General features: G+C 38.1%; 1 protein-coding gene across 5 annotated transcripts in view; it reads right to left on the reverse strand.

Moving 5' to 3' along the window:
- LOC117400179 (zinc finger homeobox protein 4-like) overlaps positions 1-23567 on the reverse strand; it is a 101932-nt gene that overhangs the window by 3962 nt on the left and 74403 nt on the right. For 4 of the 5 annotated variants that reach the window (XM_059022205.1, XM_033999670.3, XM_059022206.1 and 1 more), the window contains 6 exons: positions 16880-16996; positions 9060-9193; positions 6564-6764; positions 6225-6345; positions 828-6110; positions 1-204 (listed from right to left, as the gene is read on the reverse strand). The exon at positions 1-204 is cut by the window's left edge and continues 3962 nt beyond it. In XM_059022205.1, the coding sequence (XP_058878188.1) occupies positions 1-204; positions 828-6110; positions 6225-6345; positions 6564-6764; positions 9060-9193; positions 16880-16996 (6060 nt within the window). The remainder of the gene's footprint in view (positions 205-827; positions 6111-6224; positions 6346-6563; positions 6765-9059; positions 9194-16879; positions 16997-23567) is intronic. The other variant, XM_059022208.1, reaches the window with a different exon arrangement.

A 23567-nucleotide genomic window follows, 5' to 3' on the forward strand; every position in this document is an offset into this window, starting at 1 on the left:
TGACTCTCTTCGACTCTTCTCTCTCTTTGACCTTCTTCTCTTTCTCCATGTTTTTACTCTGCTCTTCTGTCTGCTGACTTGTCATATGAGCAGGAGGATGAGTCTGCAGCAAAGGCTTGGAGGGCGCACTGCTGAGAGACATGGCAGGAGAAGGGGTGGCTGGAGTAGGAAATCCAAGCATGCCTGCACCAGGGGACGCTAAAGCTGAAATACAGTAGTATAAATATTGAAAAATATACTTTTTAAAAATTGTGAAAGCAAACAATTACAGAATAGAATGCTGTTGATGCAAACATCTACCAGGCCTCTTATTACCCAGGGGCAGCAGTGTGGAGTAGTGGTTAGGGCTCTGGACTCTTGACCGGAGGGTTGTGGGTTCAATCCCCAGTGGGGGACACTGCTGTTGTACCCTTGAGCAAGGTACTTTACCTAGATTGCTCCAGTAAAAACCCAACTGTATAAATGGGTAATTGTATGTAAAATAATGTGAAATAATGTATAATGTGATATCTTGTAACAATTGTAAGTCGCCCTGGATAAGGGCGTCTGCTAAGAAATAAATAATAATAATAATAATAATAATTACCCTGAAACTAACCCAGGCAAACATGCTTTTTTTCCGACAGGATGTCTAAGGACTGTATTGGATCTCCTCTTTTCTCTAGACTGAAACCGTCTGAATGCATGCTCTACAAGTCCTCTTATTCCTGATCCCAATTTAGTGCTTAGGTGAAGTGCTCTCATGCATACAACACATGCACATGTAACAGTAACATTTTCATTGAAGATGGTTTCTTACTCAGTCATATAAAGTCATACTAACTCACCAGGTGTATTTGGTGGAAAACCAGGCAGAGATGAAGGGCCATTTACTCCAGGAAGGAGGACTGGTGGGAGAGCAGAGAGTCCTGGATAAGCTGTTGGCAGGCTAAGGCCATGAAGTGCATTGCTGTCAATCATTGTTTGCTGCTGGGCTGTCAAGCCAAGGACATCTGTTGCCTTCTTCAAGCGATCCAATTCTTGTTGGGCCATTAGCTGACGGACTGTTGTGGGAGCAAGATAATCCTTCTCTCTATCAATCTGATTTCCTACTGTTTCTTGCACCTTAGAAATGTGCTGCCTGGAGAAGATGTGATCTCGAATGGAAAGACGTGCAGTATATTTTATGCCACACAAGCTACATTCTGTTTTTGGTCCATCTTGACTCATCATAAACGGCTTTCCTATATTTATCTTGAATTTCTTTTCTTTTGCTCGGGCATTCTGGAACCAGACCTGGACAACTCGCTTAGGCAATCCTATCTCATTACCAAGCATTTCACACTCCTGCATGGTTGGAGTCCGGTAGTCACTGAAGCATGTTTTAAGAAGCTTCAGCTGCAGGTTGCTCATCTGTGTTCTAAAACGCTTATTACCCAGCCTCTCTCCACCATACTTTGATGATTTGAAAGGATTGTTGGCCCCAAAGGGGCTTGGCGAGCTCGGGTCAGCTAAACTGGAAGTTTCACTTTGATCTGCGTAGTCATCTAGGTCATCATCTTGCATGCTATAATACTGGTCACTATCCTTTCCAGAGAAACTCAATGAGTTTACGAGACAGTAGGATAATTTTTCATCACATATACCTGAGGTTGGTGTGGGATTTGTTTTAGCCTTGGGTTCTGCAGGTGAATATGCAGGCTTTGTTTCAATGGTACAGCCGGTTATGCTTTCAACTTCATTATTGCCCTCATCCCCAGTGGTTGCATCACTGATGGCTGTGTTAATGGATGAGGTCTCATCAAAATCCATCTTGTTTTGGTCATAAACATCTGCAGAATGCATATTGATGCCTTCCACATCATCACTGCTCTCTGCTTTTAACGATGATGGGCTTAAAAAGTTATTCAGTGGCAGTTCTACATGTTTACTTGGTGTTGATGTTGCAGTTGGCAGCTCATAATCGCTTGACTCTGTCTTTGTTATTGGTAGTGATGGATATTCAAAATAACTGTACTTTTGTGGGCTTCCACCTCCATCTTCTACTGTTTGTAAGGGGCTTGGGGGCACACTATAGCCTGCTTGCTTAGCTTCATGCCAGTGTCGGGAACTGATGTGACTTTCAAGTGCTGATTTAGCTTTAAAGAGTGCTCTGCAGAAGGGACATCTTTTATGAGTATGAACTGGACCCACTGCTCGAAACTGTCCTTTTCTTTCTCTAGCTCGGGTGTTCTGAAACCAGACTTGGACAACTCTTTTCTTCAAGCCAACTTCTCGAGCAATGTGATCCAACATTTTTCTTGTTGGATTGGAATCTAGTAGGTACTTCTCATACAAGATCTCCAGCTGCTCTGGGGTGATGGTGGTTCTGAGACGTTTATCTCGATGCTGATCTTCACCACTGTTTCCTCCATCCTTTTCATTGGAACTGCTTTCCTCTTTTTCGTCCAGTTTGCGTTTCAAGGAACCCGAACCTGTACCAGGGGGTGTGGAAAGCGAGCTAGTCTGTGATGGCATCTGTGAGAGAGCTCCAGTGAGCAGCTGCCCAGTCATAAGTGTGTTACTGGGGTCAAAGATCATGTAGGGCATATCCATTGTTCTCTCTAGGAACTGTGAATGAAGGAATTGGTTTTGCGCCGCAAGGAAATGCATATGCTGGTGCTCCTGCCAAAGTTCTACAGTTGGAAAGGCAATTTTACACTGGTCACATTGGTATTGTAACATCTGAGGAGGTAGACTGTTCTGCAAAGAGGTGACGGCAATGGACAGAGGGCTAGAAGGGATGGCTGTGTTCTGAGGTTGAGAGTGAGGTCTAACCATTTGCTGCTGGGGTAGTTTTTGCTGTTGGGGTTGAGGTGTTGAAGGCTGGGGTGGTAGTGGCTCAGAAGAAGCTATAGTCTTAGCCACTTGCGAGGTTGGAACAGCCTCAGTTTGCTTTGGTTTTTCTGTTGGAAAGTCAGGTTTGGGTGAAGTTTTACCCATTTCTGGTTTAGGGGAAGGCATTAAAGGAGTACTCGAGCCAGAGCCAGAGCTGGCAGTTGCTCCTAAAGGTCTGGATGGATCCATTTGCCCTGACATGGATGGTTGCTTTGACCGCATGTGCTCATTGGCATCAATGAAATCTTCTGTTTGGCTATCATCTTGGCCATCATCATCTTCATCTTTGTAACACTGTTTTTTCTGATGAGTAATTAGGTCAAAAATGCGTGGAAAGACCACATTACATTTTTTACACTGATACTGCATGTTGCTGGTCCGAATGTAGCGTTCATTGGTCAACTCCTTTTTCTCATCTTTAGCATCAGCCTGATTCTCGTAACTCTTGCGGGCTTTCTGGCGGGCATTTTGGAACCAAACAACAATCACTCGAGATGGCAGATTGAGAACTGTAGAAAGCTGCTCTATTTCATCATCTTTAGGGTAAGCATTGGTATCAAAAAAGTCTTGAAGGACCCTCAACTGGTAGTCTGTAAACCGCGTTCTAGACGATCTCTTGTTCATGGTTGCATCTGTCTTGTAATATTCCAAAGCGCTAAATTGGGAGTCAAGTCTAATGTCTTCCAACGTGGTGACAGGAGGAATGTTAAAGTTATAAGGAGAGTCTTTGCTTCGCTGCCTCTCTTTAAAAAGAGTATTGCGAAACCAATGCTTGATAACTTTTTGTGGGAGGAAAGATTTGTCTGCCATTTCTTGGATCTGCTCTTCGTTCGGTGAGTTATTGATGTCAAAGTGAGCACGAAGGATTTTTAGTTGATCATCTGTAATCCTAGTGCGAGGACGTTTAAATTGAGAATGTCTTAGGAAATTTGGATCCAAGCCCAACTGCTGCTGACAAAGCTGTGTGAGATCTGCGGATAGGGAATCCATTGTTGGAAGTGAAAGGGCTAGCTGTGGAGGCATGGATGGGTGCTGCATAGACTGCATCATGAGTGGTGGGAAAAGAGGCAAGTCCAACGAAACAGGCAACTGGACCTGGGGTGGAGCAGGAGGTGGTGGAGGAGGCAGGGGTGGGGGTGGTGGAGGTGGAGCTTGCAAAGGTACAGGAGTGGGAGTCTGGGCTTTTCCAGTTCCAGCAGAAGAGGGCTGTGGATGTGGTGGGGTTGATGGTGGTGGTGGTGGTGGTGGTGGTGGCGGCGGAGGAGTTTCTGGAGATGAGGGAGTAATCGGATACAGTCTATCATAGGCTTCTCTATACTGCCTTGCAAACTTCTCCAGCTCTCCAATTGGGAAGAACTGTCCATGGACATGTTCTTGGTGGCTCTTTAAAATAAGGATGTTGGAAAATAGTTTTCCACATGTTCCACATTCAAGTTTATGAATAATCTCTTCCTCACCAGTTTTGCCTTTCTTCTGAACCTTTTGCCTGTTCTCATTGTACTGGATAACCAGTTCAAAGCCAAAGTTCTCCAACAAAACTTTTGCTGCATTTCCCCTTGCACCAGAGACAATGCGAGGGGGTGGAATGACTGGCTCTAACGACTTTTGTTTTGTGCTGTCTTTGTTTTCTTTTCTGACTTCACTGTCAGTTAGGCAGTCATATCTGGCTTTGCTTTCATGCTTTTCTAACTGTTCTTCAGCATCCTTGGACATCTGAATTTCAGATTCAACTATGTTACTTTGCTCCATTTTAGCAGGTTTGCTACTTTGTTGCTGCTGTTTCTGATGCAGCATTTGTGACTGAGAAGTTTGTTGTTGCGGGGCCTGCTGTTGCAAGAGCTGCAGCTGTTGCTGCCCCAACTGGTGCTGTTGCTGCATCTGTTGTTTCAGGTCTTCCAGTAATGATCCGGTCATTCCTGGCATCCCAAATGCAGCAGAGTGCAATGCCAACTCAGGACTGAGATTAAACTCTGTCCCAGGGATATAAAATGGAAACAGGAACTGTGGCTGTTGGAACTGCAATAAAGCCTCAGGGGTCATTGGAAAGTGAGGTAAGAATGCTGGGTTTAGAAACTGGGGCTGAAAGAAAGCAGCTTGCTGTTGTAATTCATGCTGCAGTTGCATCTGAAGTTGTGCTGGTGACGGGGGAGGCTGATGAGTGGCTTGAGCAGAAACTAGATCAGAAGCTTGCTTTTTGTTTATTTCTTTGGCATCTACATTGTTGTCTTTTTTACTGAACATTGGTAAACCTGCAGCATCTACATTTCCTTGACTAATGGAAACTGGGCTACTTGCAGGTGCCATACCGCTGTTTCCAATAGCAGTGCTACTGCTAGTTTCTAACTTGGCAGTTCTGGCTTTTGTCTGGTGTAGCACAGATCTCATGTGGATTTCCAAGGTTGAGCTTTGGCTGTAAGCAACATTACAAATATTGCATTTGTAGGGTTTGTTATCAATGCTGTTATTAGTCTCTTGTGGAAGAGGACTGGAGGCTTCCTGCAAAACTTTTTTTAGCTTGTGTAAGTGGGAGACTGAATTATAATGAACCAACAGAATGTTCTTTTGAGTAAATGATTCCTTACAAACTGTGCATTTGTATGGACGAGAAGGATCTAAAAACTTTTCCATAGTAAAATTTGGGCCTTTTCTAAAAGGCAAAGTCCGCTTTTGTTCGTAACCCAGCTCGTCTGGAAGAGAACTGCTGTCACTCCCTGCTGGACTTGCTTTTCCTTCCTGATCCATGTCTTCCTCTTTGTCATGTTCCTGTTCCAAAGCTTGTGCCTCTTCAAGAGCTCTGTCTTCACTTTCTGAACAAAGCTCACCATTGAGGGACAAGCTTTCACAAACCTGTTGAATTTCAGTCTCACTCAACTCAGGATGGCCATTTTCCAAGTGTTTCTTGAGAGCAAGGAATGTACGGAAACTGCGCTGGCAGAGGCTGCACATGGTGGCAGCCCGAATGGCATGGTATTGGGAATGTATCTGAAGCTTCTGAATAGTCTTGAAAGCCAGGCTGCAGTGGTTGCAGCGATACTTGTAGACATGGCGATCAGAGACAGAGAGCTGCTGCCTTTTCTGTAGCTCACTCAGTTGCTCCTGTAAGTCAGAGGTTTTGGAATCTTCGCTGGTGTTCTTCTTCCAATCAGGTGCTTCTGAAGCTTCCTTCAGTGGCTTGAGTTCCTCATTCTTAAGTTCCACTTCAGCTTTTGAGTTATGTTGTGCTATGTTAATCTTTTCATCTAAAGCATTTTCACCTGTTAGAATAAATAAATAAATAAATAAATAAAATGAGTGAATTTTACGATACAGTTAAAGGATTTGACTGCAATAGATCAGCACAGCCATACGATTTTAACAGTAGTTTTTACCTGAAGGCTTTCCGGACCCTTCTGCTATAACTGTTGTAGTTGAATCAGTCAAAGACTGTTTCTCTTGTGTAGCTGCTGGAAAATGCATGCTATTGGGTATCATGACATCCTGAACGGATACCTTTTAAACCAAAAGACAGAAGGTCCAATGAGCACAGCAACAACAATCGTCATTATTATCATTATTATTATTAGTAGTAGTTATTTTAGAAAAAAAACATGTAATATAAATTACACATTAGAATTGTTTTACTCTGTATGAATTCAAACATTTATTATAATAGCAGATACATGCATCTAATAATGTTTGAACTACTCACTGACAACATAGATACTTACAGTCGTGAGTAGTTTCTCGACACAGTCAGGTGACACACTGTGCAGATGGGTCAGGTGAAGCTGGAGATGGATCTTGTTGCTGAGGACATCTTGGCAGAGAGGGCAGCAGATAACAGGCTGCATTGAGTGCTGCGACATGACATGCATCTGGATTCGGTTTGCATCCTTGCTACTGTAATTACAGTATGGGCAGTGGTAGACCTAATTAAAAAAGAAAGAGAGATTCAAATGAATACTGAGATATAAAAGTCAGGCATATTGCAGCACCAATTAGCCATCTGAATTTGTATATTTGAAATTATTATAATACCTTAAGAATTACAGTACTTTATTTACTTATGAAAATGCTTTTATTTTGTACATGAAGGTGTAAATTACAAAAATGCATAACATCTGAGCCCTGCTTTCTCTTCCCTACTACACGGGTTAAATTGAAGTTGGCATAACCTAAAATATGATAACTTGTTTAATAAATTACAAAAGCCTACTTATAGTACCACAAGTTATAAAAAACAAAAACATCTTCAACCATGTACCCAGTCAGCAAACTAGATTGGTTCAATGTTGGTTTATGGTTGGCTTGGTTGGCAAGTGGTTGCCGTTGACAAGCTAACCAAGGGCCAATGTTGGAATATGTGATAAACTCCTAAGTGATGGTTAAAACTTTATATTCCATGGTTGAGTAAAGGAAGCGAGCCTATAGAAACCATTTAGTATTTTATTAGAGTGGGTGGAACAGGGCGTGATCATGTTATCCCCTATGAGAAGGACAGTGTGTGCGAATTGTGAATGTAGCAGTTTTGAAATCAATGTAAGATTATTCCAGTAATAATCAACTGCAAAATAATGTTTGAAATACAACTTTTTATCCCCTACACATTTTAAAGTATGTTTGAGTAGTTTACAGCTCTAAAGTCACTACATATTGCAAAAGACAATGAAACCTACATGCTCAAAATATTATATAAATCTCACAAAATATCATTCTTTGGATTGTACAATTCCCCTAGATTACATACGGCACATACAGTAGATTTTATTGTATAAGTTTGTTTTTAAGACAAGTTGCCATTGAACTTCCAGATTTAGGCCTCGGCACCATGTCTGTGGCACCCTGAGTTTCGGTTGCAGTTTGCCTATTTTCAACAAAACCACACCAACTTCATTATATTACATATACAAGCTGCTTTAGAATAAGCGTAATACCCTTTAGTCTTTCTAAATCCCTGTTTTGACATTATTCTGAAAGTCGTAACATTTTAAAAAGATTGTTTACATTTTTTAGGCCATTATTTAGAAAATAAAACCAAATTCCAAATTCTCAAAAATGGCATAATTGGTTAATTCTATGTGTCCAGAAGACATACCTCTTTGAATTATTATCCTATCAGCTACTGCATTGACAGAGTGGCTGTCTCAGTAACATGACCTCCTGACAGTCTTGGCAGAGTGATAGATGTGTTTTTTAAGGCAGGTTGTAGCATAACAAAAAGAAAAAAGATCTTTCAAATTTAAAATCACAATCTAGCTTGGAGTGAATTTTCCCTTTCTAAAGTTTTAATATTTTAGTGACAAATCTTTTTTTTTTTTTAATTCTGAAAGCTAAAATCAGTAGAGTGCAAAACTTAAATCCAAGATGGATACCGGGCAGGACATGTAGTCGAATTTTGTGCGTAAAAAAAGCATTTTTACATGTTTTGTATTTTAATTTTAGATGCGTTTAAGTTAAGTAAAAACTATTGTTAATAACCTATTTTCGGTTTTGTTTGTTGAAATCTAAAAATATGTTTGATCCCCCTAATTTTATTGTAAAGCGTTATTATATTTTAACAGTTTAAAAGAAACAAGTGTAGATAGAGTTTAAATGTTGTTAATTAATTTGTATTTATACAGCCCATCTGTGGCAGTGAGATGAGCGTGTCTTTGTGAATGACAGGCTGCTGTTGCGGGGGGTAGGGGCAGGGTCAGGGTCATGGCAGTTCAAGAGTAGAACTGTTTTTATCTAAGAAAATGTATTTGCACTCGCTTGAAAATGTGTTCAATATCTAATTAGAAAAACAACTTGAGCTACTTTAAACAGAAACTGTAATCATCAGAACAGTCTGTGAAATAATCAGGCAGGCATGGCCATATCTGCAGCAGGACAGGGTTGTTAGCCATGGAAGTGAAATATTAAAAGAAGCATTTAAAATTTTATTTTTACAACTAAAAACCAAACAAATGCCAACGTTGGCCCAGTTTCCTAACCACCAAAAAAAAAACATCGCACCAACATTGGCCCGACCTATAGCACCTGAATATAGCGTTGGCGCAACATTGGCCTGATGAGCAAAATGACGTTGGCCTGCCGTCAGTTGCCAATATAGGGCCAACCAAACTGCTGACATAAGCCCAACATTGGCCCAACTAAAAATTGGTCTGGGTACATAGAATAAAAGCTGATCTGATTTCAATACCTGGAAATGTCCAATTACTACCCAGTGCCTATGACATTACCTGATCATTGCTAAGCTTATTGTCCTCAGCAGATTTGGGTCTCTTGGATGCAGTATCATTTTCCTTTTCCTGCAGTAGCGGCCGCTTTCCTATTGCAGCACTTCGTGGAGTTTCTTTACCCAGTGTATTTATGCCTGTGAATGCAGAAAACAGAGCACCTTTAGTTATATTTAAATGAAAATATGTTGTTTAGAGGATTAAGATGAAGATAAAACAACAAAGTCATATTTTGCTAGATAAGAGCATATACTGCACAATAGCAAAGGAAAAAAATGACTTAAAAAAGTGAACAAAACACAAAGAATCATAATGAAAAGGTACGTTTAAGTTTTAATGACCAAATGCCTTGATACCTAATCTAGGCAGACTTTATCAAATGAATCTGGTAATGTGCGCTGTCTTGTTTAGATAACCTTATGTTACCTTGAAAGACAAATCAATAACATTCTCTGACTAACAACACAGTCTGGATTCTGATCCGTTGCCTCAAAACAAATACAATTCTGCTCATGACACCATGTTTAACAAAATCATCCGAATGAGTACTAACATGTCTAATATTTCTTATATAATACAAACTATTTCCATGCAGTGCATATGATTCGGTATGAAACCAATCCTAAATAAATTGTGAAATTTGAAACCTTTCTTTTTCTAACTCAGCTCTGTTAGTAATAACCCATCTTGTATATTAGATACATATATATGTCACTTGATGAGGTTTATAAACATATGTTTTCAATTTAAACTACAGAAGCTATTTATTTATTTATTTATTTATTTATTTATTTATTTATTTATTTATAACCAGCATGTGGGTTCACTTAGCTAGTTGATTTCTCCATGCATTTCTGGAATAATAACTTTTTACACAAGTAACATATAGTCAATTTCAATAAATATACAAAAATATACCTAATTAACTGCATGACCTTTTTTTGTTATATTATCTATATAGTATAATCAGAAGTTCATAATATTCAAATCAGTCAGCACCCGGAATCACGTCAGTGTTTTACCGCCCTTGTATTAAGAATAAAATCAATCCCCATTATGAACAATGAAAACGCAACAGCCTAAGTTTTACATCAATAGCTCATTGTTATTTCCATTTTAAATAGTGAGCAGATAGGTTTGTTGACTGAGTAGTATTGTTCCTTGGGATAACAAAATACTGAGCTACTTTAAACAGATGCTCAGTGTTTGGTATTTGAGTTGAGTTAAAATTGCCAAAATGAGTTGATTAAGAATCTGTATAAATAGCCATTCAACATAATTTTAATTAACGCAAGAACAGCAAAAGATACGACCATGCCCCCGCTTGAGTAATGAAGATCGCCTGGTTGCTATCGACATAATGGAAGGCGGCCTGTCCGTGACAGAAGTTGCCCGGAGAATGATATGTTTTGCTTCAATAATAAGCAGACTAGTCCTGAAAAACCAGGAAACCGGCTCTGTGAGGAAAAGGCCATGATCTGGAAGGCAGAGAGTCACCGCACTGGCCCAGGACCGTCACATCCGACTGATCCATCTGCGTAATCGTTTTCAGACTGCAGTGGCTACAGCACGAGAAATTCCAGGAAGAAATAACCCACGCATCAGCAGAATGACTGTATCTCCGCGTCTGCATGAAAAAGATTTGCATGGTCGGAGGCCGATCAGGGTTAACATGTTGACAGCCGAGAGACGAAATCACCGTCTTCTGTGGGCCAGAGAACATCTGAAGTGGCGGCAGAGAGAGTGGTGGAGTGTTTTATTCATTGCTGAATGCTGTTTTGCCTTGACAAACCTGACTGTTGTGTTGTTCAAGCCAACCGGTGGGGTGGTGGAAGTGTGATGATGTGGGGAGGTAATCTCCTTTAACATAAGAATGCCTTTGGTGCAGATTGAGGGCAACCTTAATGCTCAGCGATATATTGACAAATTCCTTGAGGCAACAGTTTTTCCGTTCCTGCAAGCCAATCCGGAAGTGTCGATTTTCCAGCAGGACAATGCAAGACCACAGTGCTAGGATTACAATTGCACGACTTCAAAAAAATAATGTCAGCTTTTTCTCCTGACCTGTCCAACAGAACATGTGTGGGACAAAATCGTCAGTGCCATCCACAGGAGACAACCGCGAACAGCCAACCTTCACCAGCTGACTGCAACTGCACAGGAAGAGTGGCAGAACATCCCACAGCAGTACATCCAGAGGCTGATCAGGTCTATGCGTCAACGTTGCAGATTTGGATTGTGTTAATGCTCGGGGAGATCATACCCGATACTAACTTTGTTATGCTTGAACAAAAGTTATTGTATTTCTTGCTCTTATTGTATTACTTGTATTGTAACACTTGAAATGTATTTGCTTACGATTGTAAGTCGCCCTGGATAAGGGCGTCTGCTAAGAAATAAATAATAATAATAATAATAATAATAATAATGTTTTCATTTTGACAACGTGTCACATTTCATACTGAAAACTTATCATGATTCTTTGATCTGTATTTTTGTTCACATTTTCTGTGATTTTGCTTGATATCTATTTTTAAAATATTTGAATAAATCCATTAGGCCTTAGTGTTGCATTTCTTTTGTGCATCAGTATCTGTAACAAATTATCGCACGTGATTTCTGACTCTGTCGTGTTTTCTGATACAAAGCACATCTCTTCAGTGTTACAATGTACTTGTTTTACATCACAGCCCGTGTTTTTTTTTTTTATTTATTTTTTCTCGCATGCCAAATCAGTCTGTCTTTATCGTGCAGTTACACAGCGCTTACTCCAATTTCACATGACGAAAATGCAGCAAAAACAAAGCGAACGAGACAAGCTACAGTACTGTAAAAGTTAATCACTGAACAGTTTTCGATACTGTGATGCATTTTCTTTTTCAGTCTGTGATCTTTAGTTGCTTTTTTTTTGCATTTTCATTTGCAAATGAACTGTGACAGTAGGGCTCTATCAAGCACTATATTCTGCAATTTTGAATACTGTCTTTTGATACTGTTTTAATTCTGGAAACTGTGTTGTTTTTTTTTTAATCTTTTGCTAAATTGTATTGTCTTTTACGTTTTACACAGTTCTGTGCGTGGGTAACATTTTGATTTAATTCTGCTGTTGGGTCGTTAATGGGGAATTTTACATACTGCTACATATGTACCGGATTTAAAAGTATGTACTGTATTACGGCATGTGTCCACAGTCGTCTCTTTTGGCAAGTGATATTTTCAGAATCATATTGTTCTGAATTAAAATATTTCTTCTGTTGAAAATATCTTACTGTGCCAACAAAACCAACTACATTACATCTAACTACATCTAAATAGAAGCCTACTTATTTTAATGTGTATTTTTGACATTGTATCTTTTTTTTAAAAAATGGACAGGGGTTGGAACGGGCCAAAATGAAATAATCAGATATGCGTCACACTTGTTTAACTGTCACTGAAGTCAAAATTTGATTAACCCCTAGTTTTATTTAGCAAATACAGACAAGATACATTGCCTTCTCAGACAATGCAATGCATACAAGCAAATGCATTTTATTTTCATAATAGTCTATCTAGCTAAGTGACATAGAAAAAATTGGACACATCAAAGACAAGGGCACAATACTAATTTATAAGAGCATCAGATAATTCTCTCCAACCTCCAATTGCCAAATAATCTTGTACACTTGCCTGGCTATTAAAGCTGTGTTGGGTAGGTATGTCACATACATTTCACCACAAACAGAAAACCTAATTTACCAAGCCTTCCAATCTCATCACTGCGCAGCATCATCTGACCTTTTTTCTGCTGTTTATTATATTTCTAATTTTAACTTTCAATTTTCACCATCTTCCAGTCAATTTTCAACTAAATTATTTCCAGGGTGAGGATACTATCACCGGACAACTGGGTGCAAATACATTTTACAATGCAATGAAGCTCAGCCATTGATTGCTATCAGACTCACTGTAAATATCTAGTCCAGGGCTAATCTGATTGTATGTTGTGCAGGAGGATTCATCCTTTTTTTTTTCAATCAGCATAAACCTGGTATAATAGAACAAATTGTACCAGGTGGCACAAAAATATTACAACCCTCCCAATTTATACAGTACATAAAAATGAAAGTAGCAGACAATATTTTGTACTTTAAGAATAGTCTTACTCCATTTCTAGATCCTACAGTAAAATAACCTGGAATCTTGCAATTCCAAATATATATTCTTTACCATCTAACATTAAAAAATATACTTACTGCATTAACTTTACTTTTGAGAATGGTTTGTTTGATTTTTTTCCCCTGCAGGTTTGCAGTCTTTCTTCATGAGACACAATACCTAGCAATGCAGCAGTAGCTAAAATAACTGCCGGACAGCCCTTCTCCAAATAACAAATGTCTTTCGAGATGCAGGACCATGGCTGATTAAGATAAATCACATGGTGATTTATGACATTCAAACCATTTGTAATACAGATCCAAGACCAACAGCCAAATCACCCACTTTACTTCCAACTGTCAATGACATTCAAAACTCAAAAGTGTCAGTTTAGCCTTTCTAGCACTTGCTTAGTAATTTGGCTACATTGTCATACTTTCCCTTTGAATACACACTATCCTATCCTCCTGCTTCAGTTCTAATTCTTACACTGTATTATTCTCTTACAAGTCATTTGTTCTTATTTGCATCAATGTGAGACGAAAGCAATGCATTATAACTGGAGCTTAGGTTTAATACAAGTGGTTTATAAGCACACGTGACTTTCTTTTAAATAAGCAATAGGTATTATGTTATTGGTAACAGTAAAATCACAAATGCCTTTCTTTCTTTCATTTCTCTGAAATTATATGTATAAATGTAGTTGTGGTTACAGTTTTTGCAGAAAAATATACCATGAGAGGTTACATTTACTATTAAATTTACCGCAGTGTAGTTTTCGCAGTATGATTAGAGTTACTCAGCAATAAATAAGCAGCTCCTCTAACACTTTATGTAACTTTAGTGATTTACTGAGATCACATTTTAGGTTAAGCATTAGTGTGCCCTGTAGTTCAACTGATAACATTTGAAAAGTCACATTTCTGGCTCTAACGTAGAAGTACTCAGTATGTTTCAGACAATACATTTCAGAGAAGAAAAAAAAGACAGATTTAAAGTTTTAAAACAACATTAGTTCAGGACCGCATGCAACCTACAAACAAATTACTTTATTTGAATCCAATATAAAATGTGTTAAAAAAATATCTGTGGACTTTTTTATTTTTTATTTATTATGATACAAGCAAAATATATAAATATCTTACAATAATGCATTTTTAATATTTTAATGTATGGGAAAAGACAAACCTATTCAAACCATAGCTTAATTTAAATATTCAGCACTTGATGTTGTTTGCATGCATTACTTTCCTTTAATTACACAACAAATTAAAAAGGAAGCTTTGTTTTTATGAATAATGGCAGTTTCCTACTAATTTAAATTGAGTCGATTGGTAATTTTCTTTGCAGTAATGAAGATTCATTTTCATCTTTGCTTGTGTTTACTGCATTATTAAAAAGTGCTCCCCTAAGCTATGTCACTCACACATTACATCTGTATGTGCAGAAACTAGTCTGGAGTTTATCCAGATTAATACATTTGCATTGGGAAATGTAATTTAGATTATAATTAATCTAAACTGACACTAGATTAAAATGACAACGTAAATGAGGAATACGATGCCAGAATTCTACTGAAAACTGTTTTTATTCTCAAAGCTCTAGTTTTGAAGAATGAGTAACACAACAACTAAACACTGTTACCAAGTTCATACCCTTTTCCTTTCTCTTTAAAGTATTCTAATGTTGAGAGGGTAAGGTTGATTCACTTTTCTTTTGTTTTCTAAAAACGGAATGAGGGGTAAACAATAACGTGTAGAAACACAGGACAATGGAATCCAAATGCAGTCTTTAAAATGTTTGCTCGTCACAATTCTGATAGCATTTGACAGTATAAATTACAATTATGTCAGAACTACCATCACTCAATCAAATCGACAATTTAGAAAACTATAATTGAAAACCGAATAGATTTAAAATTTTTCGATTCATTTTGTATACACAAAGCCTAACTGAACTTGAAACCAGATGTGTATCCCAGCTTTAATATTAATGATGTTTTCTGTAAAACGAAGTAGAAAATGCATCAAATACTGGCTTCTTCAGATGCTCCTGTCATGGAGATATGGGTATAAGATAGATGACTAGCTAAACTAATAGGCTCCAACCTGTTTCAGCATTTCTTCTGCTTCATTGAATCCAACAATGTAACTTGGTATAGCGTGCAGTAAAAAGATCCAATGTAATATTCATTTTGACCATAGATTTCCATCTCATACATAAAAAATCATGTATGAATCTATATTTGCCAAATCAAATACAACAAAAGCCTGAGGTATCTGGACCAGATGCTAGTTCTGGGTTTGCTTTCCTAAACTATATGAGTTTTGTTTTCAGCGATTCTTGCCTTTATTAATTTGTTACCATATATATATATATATATATATATATATATATATATATATATATATAGACACACACACACACAGACACAGTCAGCACTCCCATAACCGACCCTATAAAATTTTGACTTCAGTGACAGTTAAACGCGTGTGACACATATCTGATTATTTCATTTTGGCCCGTTCCAACCCTTGTCCTTTTTCCAGGGAACACAAAAAAGATACAATATAAAAAATACATATCTGAAAGGACTGTGTTTTAAAATAAGTAGGCTTCCATTTAGATGTACTGTATTGGTTTTGTTGGTACAGTACTATATTTTCAAAAGAAGTAGTATTTTAATTCAGAACAAATATGATTCTGCGTGAAACGTAAAAGGCAATGCAATTTAGCAAAACCAAAAGATAAAAAAAAAAACACAGTTTCCAGAATTAAAACAGCACCCCAAGACATTATTCAAAATTGCAGAATACAGTGCTTGTTAAGGCCCTAATGTCACTTGCAAATGAAAAAGCACAAAAGCAACAAAAGATCACAGATAATAATAAAAAAAAAAAAACAGTATCTTAAACTGTTTAATGATTAACTGTTACATTACCCTAGCTTGTCTCGTTCACTTTGTTTTGGCTGCATTTTCGTCAGGTGAAACTGGAGGTAGCGCTGTGTAACTGCACAATATAAGGCAGACTGATTTGGCATTAGAGAGAATTAAAAAAAAAGAAAACGTGGGCTGTGACAGATATTCAGATAAATTGTAACATTGAAGAGATGGGCTTTGTATCAGAAAACTGGTGACTTGATTTTATTCTTAATACAAGGGCGGTAAAGCGCGACTGACATGTATCTGGGTAACGGATATTGGAGTGTTGACTGTATATATATATATATATATATATATATATATATATATATATATATATATATATATATTTGCAGTTTCTATACATTTAGGAGAAAGTGAACTGCTTTTGCAACAGCCTGGGCTACCATATTAAAAAAATATACATGAGTGGTATCTAATCCCATAGTTATGCAAAATTAATATGTCATCAGAGGAATCACAAGTACAGCAAAGATTAATGAAAGGCGCTTAAAAAAATTACAAGCACGCAAACTGATTTTGATTTGATTAAAAAATAATCTCACTGGTGATTCTGTAATATTCTTCAACTTATCCGCATCTATCCTGTCAGATGGTTATGATTCAAAATAGGTCAATGGGAGGCTACTGATAGAAATCACATGCAATACACACATGCAGCGATTATTAGCAAGAATGTCCAGACAGTTTAAGATGGAAGAGAATAGAAGACAGAAAAAAAGACCAAATTCTGCAGTCTTACTGGAATCTTTCTCAGTCGTCTTGCCTTCTTTACTATCTTTATCGCTTAGGTCCTTTTCATCAGCGGCAGCCACTGTTGCAGTTTTAGCAGATTCCTCTGTGTCTTCTCCTGGCTCTTCTGCAATTGAGCACATTTAGGAGCCTTCATCACTTGTACTTTAGTATGGGCTGAAACTAAAAATTAGCCTACCGATAGTGCAGCTTAGAACTATTTTGTACATTCAACATTTTGGCACAGTTAATTTGAAACACGCCGTTTGGTTCATATATTTAAAATATTAATAATTTAATAGATTGTTTATCAGGTGACCACTTCCAAATATAGTATATGCATGTAGTTAGTCACTATTCACAAACCCACCTCGATAATGTTGATGTGCTACATTTAAAACAGTGGTAATTATGTCAAACTTTGCATGACATCTATAATGTTGTTTTAACAGTGGGGAAGGTATTAGTGGCACCCACACAAAAGATACAACACTTTCTCCCTATAGGGGGTGCTCCCTATGACAAATTGCAGAATTCTCTTTGGGTACCAACATCACACACCTCTCTAGATTGTTAGCACAAGACAGATTACATGGAAATCTTTGCTGTGGCTCACCCCTTGTTTAATAATTCTGTGTATTTTAGCTATGCTGCTAGTGGATTAATCTGTGTATGTTGTTAGCTGCTTGGCTGGGGCTGTGCAGCACTAATCCGTGAAAGGCCCACTGTTCCCTTTCATCCTGTGATCATTTGTCTCTCACTGCGCTGATGTCACATTTTAATGAATTTTTAGCAGTCTGAGTAATGCCAGATAACCAGGCTCACAACTCCCCCAGCACCACATGCTGTTTCCATTGCAGTGCAAAAATAAAAATCATATTTGTAAGACCTGGTAGGAATTAAATAAAATTAGGAGATGGAGAGAAAATGGTGTTCAAAGTGCTGCATTCATCAATTTTATCAAGCCTTTATAACCATATAAATTGACCATGAGATGGCGAAAAAGGTCACCAGCATATTTACATAGAAATCAGTCAGTCTTTTTTTTTTTTTTTTTGGTAAGCTGCAGCCCGGCTCACAGAACATGATGTAATTAACCCCTTCAGATTCCTCACACAGCAATGACGCCGACATTTTAAGTGCAACACATTAAGTGGAAATTATATACAGCATAAAATTTTCATTGCGGATGCTGAAGGTGATTGAAGGGAGAATAGTGGCACACACTGCACCCAATGTTTTATTAATAATATTCTGACAGCAGGATGAAATATTTCCTGTTATGTGAAGCAGCTGTGTGCAAAAATTGCAATTTTGGTGGTTGTGTGATGATGGCGTATTCCAATTCTGCTCTGACTAAAGCTAAGATGGAAAGCTGCTGTGTTCAGGCTCTGAGTGTAACATACTGCACTTGGGTGCACCATGCAGATTTACACAAACAATAAAAGACACACAATTCATAAGGTTATTTTCAATGCATTTGAATGCATTATGTAAAAAAATAAATAAAACAGTACCTCTATTGTCCCTAGCTTCCCAAACCATAATCAGAAATGGACACAAAAAAAGAACGCAAGCAGCCTATGGTTGTTTTAGTTTTTAAGCCTCGTCTCTCCTGAGAGACTCGGCAGGCTCCACAGTCACAGTGGGCAGACGAGCCTATATTTGTAAAGGTGGCAGGGGAGCACAGTTTGGGCTGCTGGGAGTCTGTGATCATGACCAGATTGGGCTTCGTTAATGCTATGTGCACACACATGAGGCTCATATTCAGAATCAGGCCTCGGGCCTAGGCCAGCCTGTGGTAACCCTTTTCTTTTCTCTCTCGCTTTTTTTGTGTCATCCTCAGGAATCTCTGCATTGTTCCTTTAGTTAAATTTACTGACCCATTCCCCATGGCTGGGAAATGAAGTGTCAGAGTGCTACCAAGTGTTTTTACCTCAAGGGGACATAACATTTTTAAGTCTATAGCAGAATGCATTAATAAAACATGGTGTGTCAAGCAAGAGAAAAGGCAAATTATGAAGGTAGTAAAAAGAGCGGCTATCATCTGGGTCTCATCAGACAATTTTTTAGGGTGTTCTGCTGCCTTTCTGGTATGCGTTTCAAGAGCTAGAAAAATTCCCAGACATGCTTTCCTATACATCATCATGGTGTCTGACCTCGGCCTGACCCTGGCTACAGTTTGAGTAATCTGAATGCGGAGAAAGGCTCTGTGTCAGCAGCAGGGATAGATTGTGGGATAGACTTTACCCATCAACTTAATCGCTAACAGCAGTACTGGGGATGTAACTTTACAGGCCTCTACCAAGCCACAAACAAATAACCCTTGGAGGTCAAACTGCCCTCCTTATGTGATTTTCTCAACCCGCTGGTACTTCCTTTGATGTAACGGGCAACAGACATAACTCTCAAAAGGAGCAGGCTTGCTCTCTAGTTGGGAAGGTGAAAGCTGTTTATTATGGAGAACCTCCTAGCACAGTGTTTCCCAGTCTTGGTCCTGGGGGACCCCTGTGTCTGCTGGTTTTCATTCCAACTGAGTTCTCAATTACTTAATCAAACCCTTAATTGAACTAATAATGTGCTTAATTAAACTTTTTTAATTGTTCTCAGCTCCTAAAAAGTTGCCGATTTCAAGTTACTTATAAAATTGTATAGTTAACTTGAAATCTCCAATTGTTTAAAAGCTGAAAACAATTAAAAAGATCTAATTAAGCTAATGAATAGCTCAATTAAGGGTTCAATTAAGTAATTGAGAACTCAGCTGGAATGAAAACCAGCAGACACAGGTGTCCCCCAGGACCAGGTTGGGAAACCCTGTCTTAGGATACATAAAGGTTTCTGTACATGCTTTTTTTTTTTTTTGTGCGCAATTATTCTACCTCTGATTTTCACCCTAATTTGGAATATACAATTCTTTTTTCTCCTCACCCCAGCAATTCCCCACATAGCTCAAGAGATGGTTCAGTGGGTATCATCCAAAGCCAGCTTCCTCTTTTACACCTAGGACCTTGAGAGCTGATGTCAGCGAGCTACTGGCCTCTGGGTTCACTAGGCGCCTGGCCAGCAAGGTTTGCTGTAGCGCGATGAGGAGAAGCAGTCCTTGATGGTTTCGCCTCCCTAACCCACGGGAGCACCTGGGCCAATGCAACACTCACTTTGGAATCCCCAGCCAAGACCGGGGACTCTGCACAGCCAGGCCACAACCTGCGCATCACGTGGCAGTGCTTTTGCCAGGTGAGCCACTTGGGGACTCCAAGTTTTAATCAAATATGAATACATAGATGTACAGTACAAGGGGGAGGAAGATAAAGGTTATAATAACAATTCCTTGCTAACATTAGGAAGCTCACTGATAAAGAGAAAATGTTTCCATACTGATATTACAGTAGTAATAATGTACCTCAGGTTGGTCCTACCTGTGAGTTAATGACAGGCTTTAGTGTTAAATTCTCTTGGCTTCTCCCCTGGGCTCAATAACTTCTCAAACTGGCCATTAACTGGCCAGTAAAAGACTGACCTGTTGTATATTATTAGCAAGAAACTGAAGTATATGTAAAGAAGTCTACAAGCACAAGGCTGCACTTCTATTGTACCTAAAATCTCTTCCTAGTCCTTTTATATTTTTAAGAATTTTTTTTTTTTTTCATACAGTACATAAATAGGTGCTTAAACAAAACGGTACCGTCAATCTTTTCAGGCATTTCACTTAATATCCTGATCTGTAATGTCTGGTACTTACTAGGTTTCAATAAAAAAGGTGTAACTCAGGTGTGAAATCTATAATTTTCGCTCTCACACCCCAGATTTTATTACCCCCTCAGTTCCCTATTTTGTTACTTTAACCCTTAGGCTGCTGATTCTTGTGAAGTTAGATTCTCTTGCCCCATGTTTTGAATTTCACTGTCTTATTTGAAAGAATCTTTGAAATTCTACCCTGTGCTGCTCCTAGTTAAGGGCCAGTTATAATACCTTAAGGATAATAACCTTTACTTTCTTACTGAACCTTTTTTAATTTCTTTCTCTTTCTTTTTTTACTCCAGATTTCAGCTTATTTTACAAGCATTTAGATTTTAACCAGATGCTGTTAATGTAGCATGTCTTAAACACTAAACATCAACCCACTGGAACAGACCTCAGTCAGCTCTAGTCTCCGAACTGCATGGACACAGAGCCAGCTGCACAGTACCATATTCTACACATTCATTTTCTGCAGGGTTTGTTAACAAGAAGATGTCCACGTACCTTAGCATTAACCTATATTATACAGCTCCCAAGCTGAGGGACAATTAATGAAAATGTTCCAGGGCTGTTTTAATATTTTTTAAATCCTAATTCCAAGAATGAAGCGTTTATGAAGGATTGAAATTTTTTTTTTTTTTTTTTTTTACGAGTTTCAATTTTAACAATCTTCATTTGAACATCTGTGCACCATTCCCCCAGTAGTATTAACAGAATGGGTAGGGTTTGTTGCATTCTGTTCATTTTTGTTGTTGTTAAAAAGCAGTGTGTCTTCTACTGTATTACCCTATTTGTTTTCAACATGCACATACACATTTTATCATTTCTGTGGTAAACCCATGCAATGAGCTTTTCTGGCCTCCAGCAGTATCCCTTTGATTAACGGTATAGTTATTGCAAACTCGGCTCACAGAAATTGTCAAGGAATTATATTCTTCTGCCTACAGGTCCCTGTCATCTGTAATGTTATATTGCTTTTTAGGTGTGACCAAAAAGTAAATAGGAGGTTTTACTTTTAATTGCAGGTTTTTACACCCGGCAGGATGTATTGAGAAATAAACAGAAACCACTGCCAACACCATTTTAAAAGAGATCAGCAATGCTGATAAAGCCTGAAACGGAATAGCATTCTAGAGACAGGCAAGGACTACACACTATACACCGTCCAAAACGATATTGTTTGTAATCCACAAATAGAATTCAATTTTCTTTATACATATAAATGGTTACAGTCCTTTTTTTTAGGGCTACCTTCAAGGCTAGCAAGCCTGAAACAGTGTATCTATTCTTAAGGGGAACATCACAAATAGGTGTGCCAATAGTAACAGCATTATAAACTGTGATAAGTTGTGGAAATGAGAGACAAAAACACATTATGGAATTATATTTGCTGATATAAATGTAACCTTTGTGTTGTAAACTAAAGAATCAGGAGGGTTTTTTTTCCTAACCATAAAGCTATGATGTATTTATATTTATGAAAATCACAACAATAGAGTTACATTTTACTGTTGCAACTCTGGATTTTGTAACTCTTGTTACTTTAATTTTTACATACATTTAGTATACTTCAACAGAGTACAAAAAATGCATATAAACTGTAATTGTGTATATAGTGTGCATGTAATATATTGTTCAATAAAAAAATGAATTATTTTTATGTCTGATACAAAGAGAGTTTAGATATTGGTGCAGATTTTCGCAGAATTTCCAGTTAAATAATCGGGTGGATCCCAAAAGCAAGAGGAACTTCAAATCTCCAGGTGCTTATTTACTCCAACTCTAAAGAAAAGTCCTATGACAGTGAATGACACATTGCCACATACATAGCAATTAAATCAGTCAAGAATAGAAACCTCCAACTTGTACTAAAAACAGGATTGACCCATCTATTCGACAGTGTACAGTGTATCTTTGACATTCTATTGGCATTCACCTGAAAGGGATCTTCAATGACCAATGTTAAAAACATGGTTTCAGAGAAACAATTATGTTTTTTTTTTGTTTTTTTTTTAAATGAAATGGTATATGTTAAGGAAAGTAACGACAATTAGACATGCCTAAAACATTGGGTTTTGTCTGGCTGTTTACAGCTAGAATGGCAAGATTTCTTAAGAAAAAACACATTGTTTTTCCCATTTAAAAGACTGAAATATATTTATATATATAAGGCTCAACTAAAACTAAAATACCACTACCTGCTGTTTGCATGACTCCCATATTTTATTTAAAACTACCTAAAATCCCTAGGGCTTTAAAATAAAAATTACACTGTAAGCAAGCATGATGGCAAGACTTATTCTGTATAAAAAATTCATTTAAATAGAATCCTGTCCTTTTTCTACTTTTGATTCTTCTTTGTCCAATATTTATTTAAGACTGATTATAAACATCTGCCTGGGTAACCATTTCATCTGTACAGAAGCCGAAGGGTAGAAATTTCACACACGTCCTCCAACATGACCTGTGGTTAGACAGAAAACAGTTTTCCCAGTCACTGCTCAGCTTCCTGTCTGTGACTTAAAACACTGGAGGCCAGGGTTAATGGCCTTTGCAATCTCTGTGATAAGAATTCATTTTGTTCTATTACCAGCAGTTATCGGAGGAGCCTGCTGCATCACTTCAGCAGGGTTCAATCAATGAGAGGACCTAATGAAGTAACCAGCTGTAGCTCTATTTCCCTGGTCAACTCTATCAGACAAATAAGATCTATCTGTCACATCTTAAGGCCTCCTCTGGAACAGCATCTCCACATGTGAAACTCATATGCAGATGAACCGAAGACACAGAGGTGTACCTTTTAACTGCTTCATTTCAATGTAGCTTTTACCAAACTATCGAAAACAGATGGAATGCCTCATCAAAACAACAATACTGCAGAATCAAAGTGGAACAGAGTCGCACACATAGTATGGGGACAATGGCAGACATTGCACAAATTACACTATTATTTCTACAGG

Source organism: Acipenser ruthenus, chromosome 4 (assembly GCF_902713425.1).
Source record: "Acipenser ruthenus chromosome 4, fAciRut3.2 maternal haplotype, whole genome shotgun sequence".
Taxonomy (NCBI): domain Eukaryota; kingdom Metazoa; phylum Chordata; class Actinopteri; order Acipenseriformes; family Acipenseridae; genus Acipenser; species Acipenser ruthenus.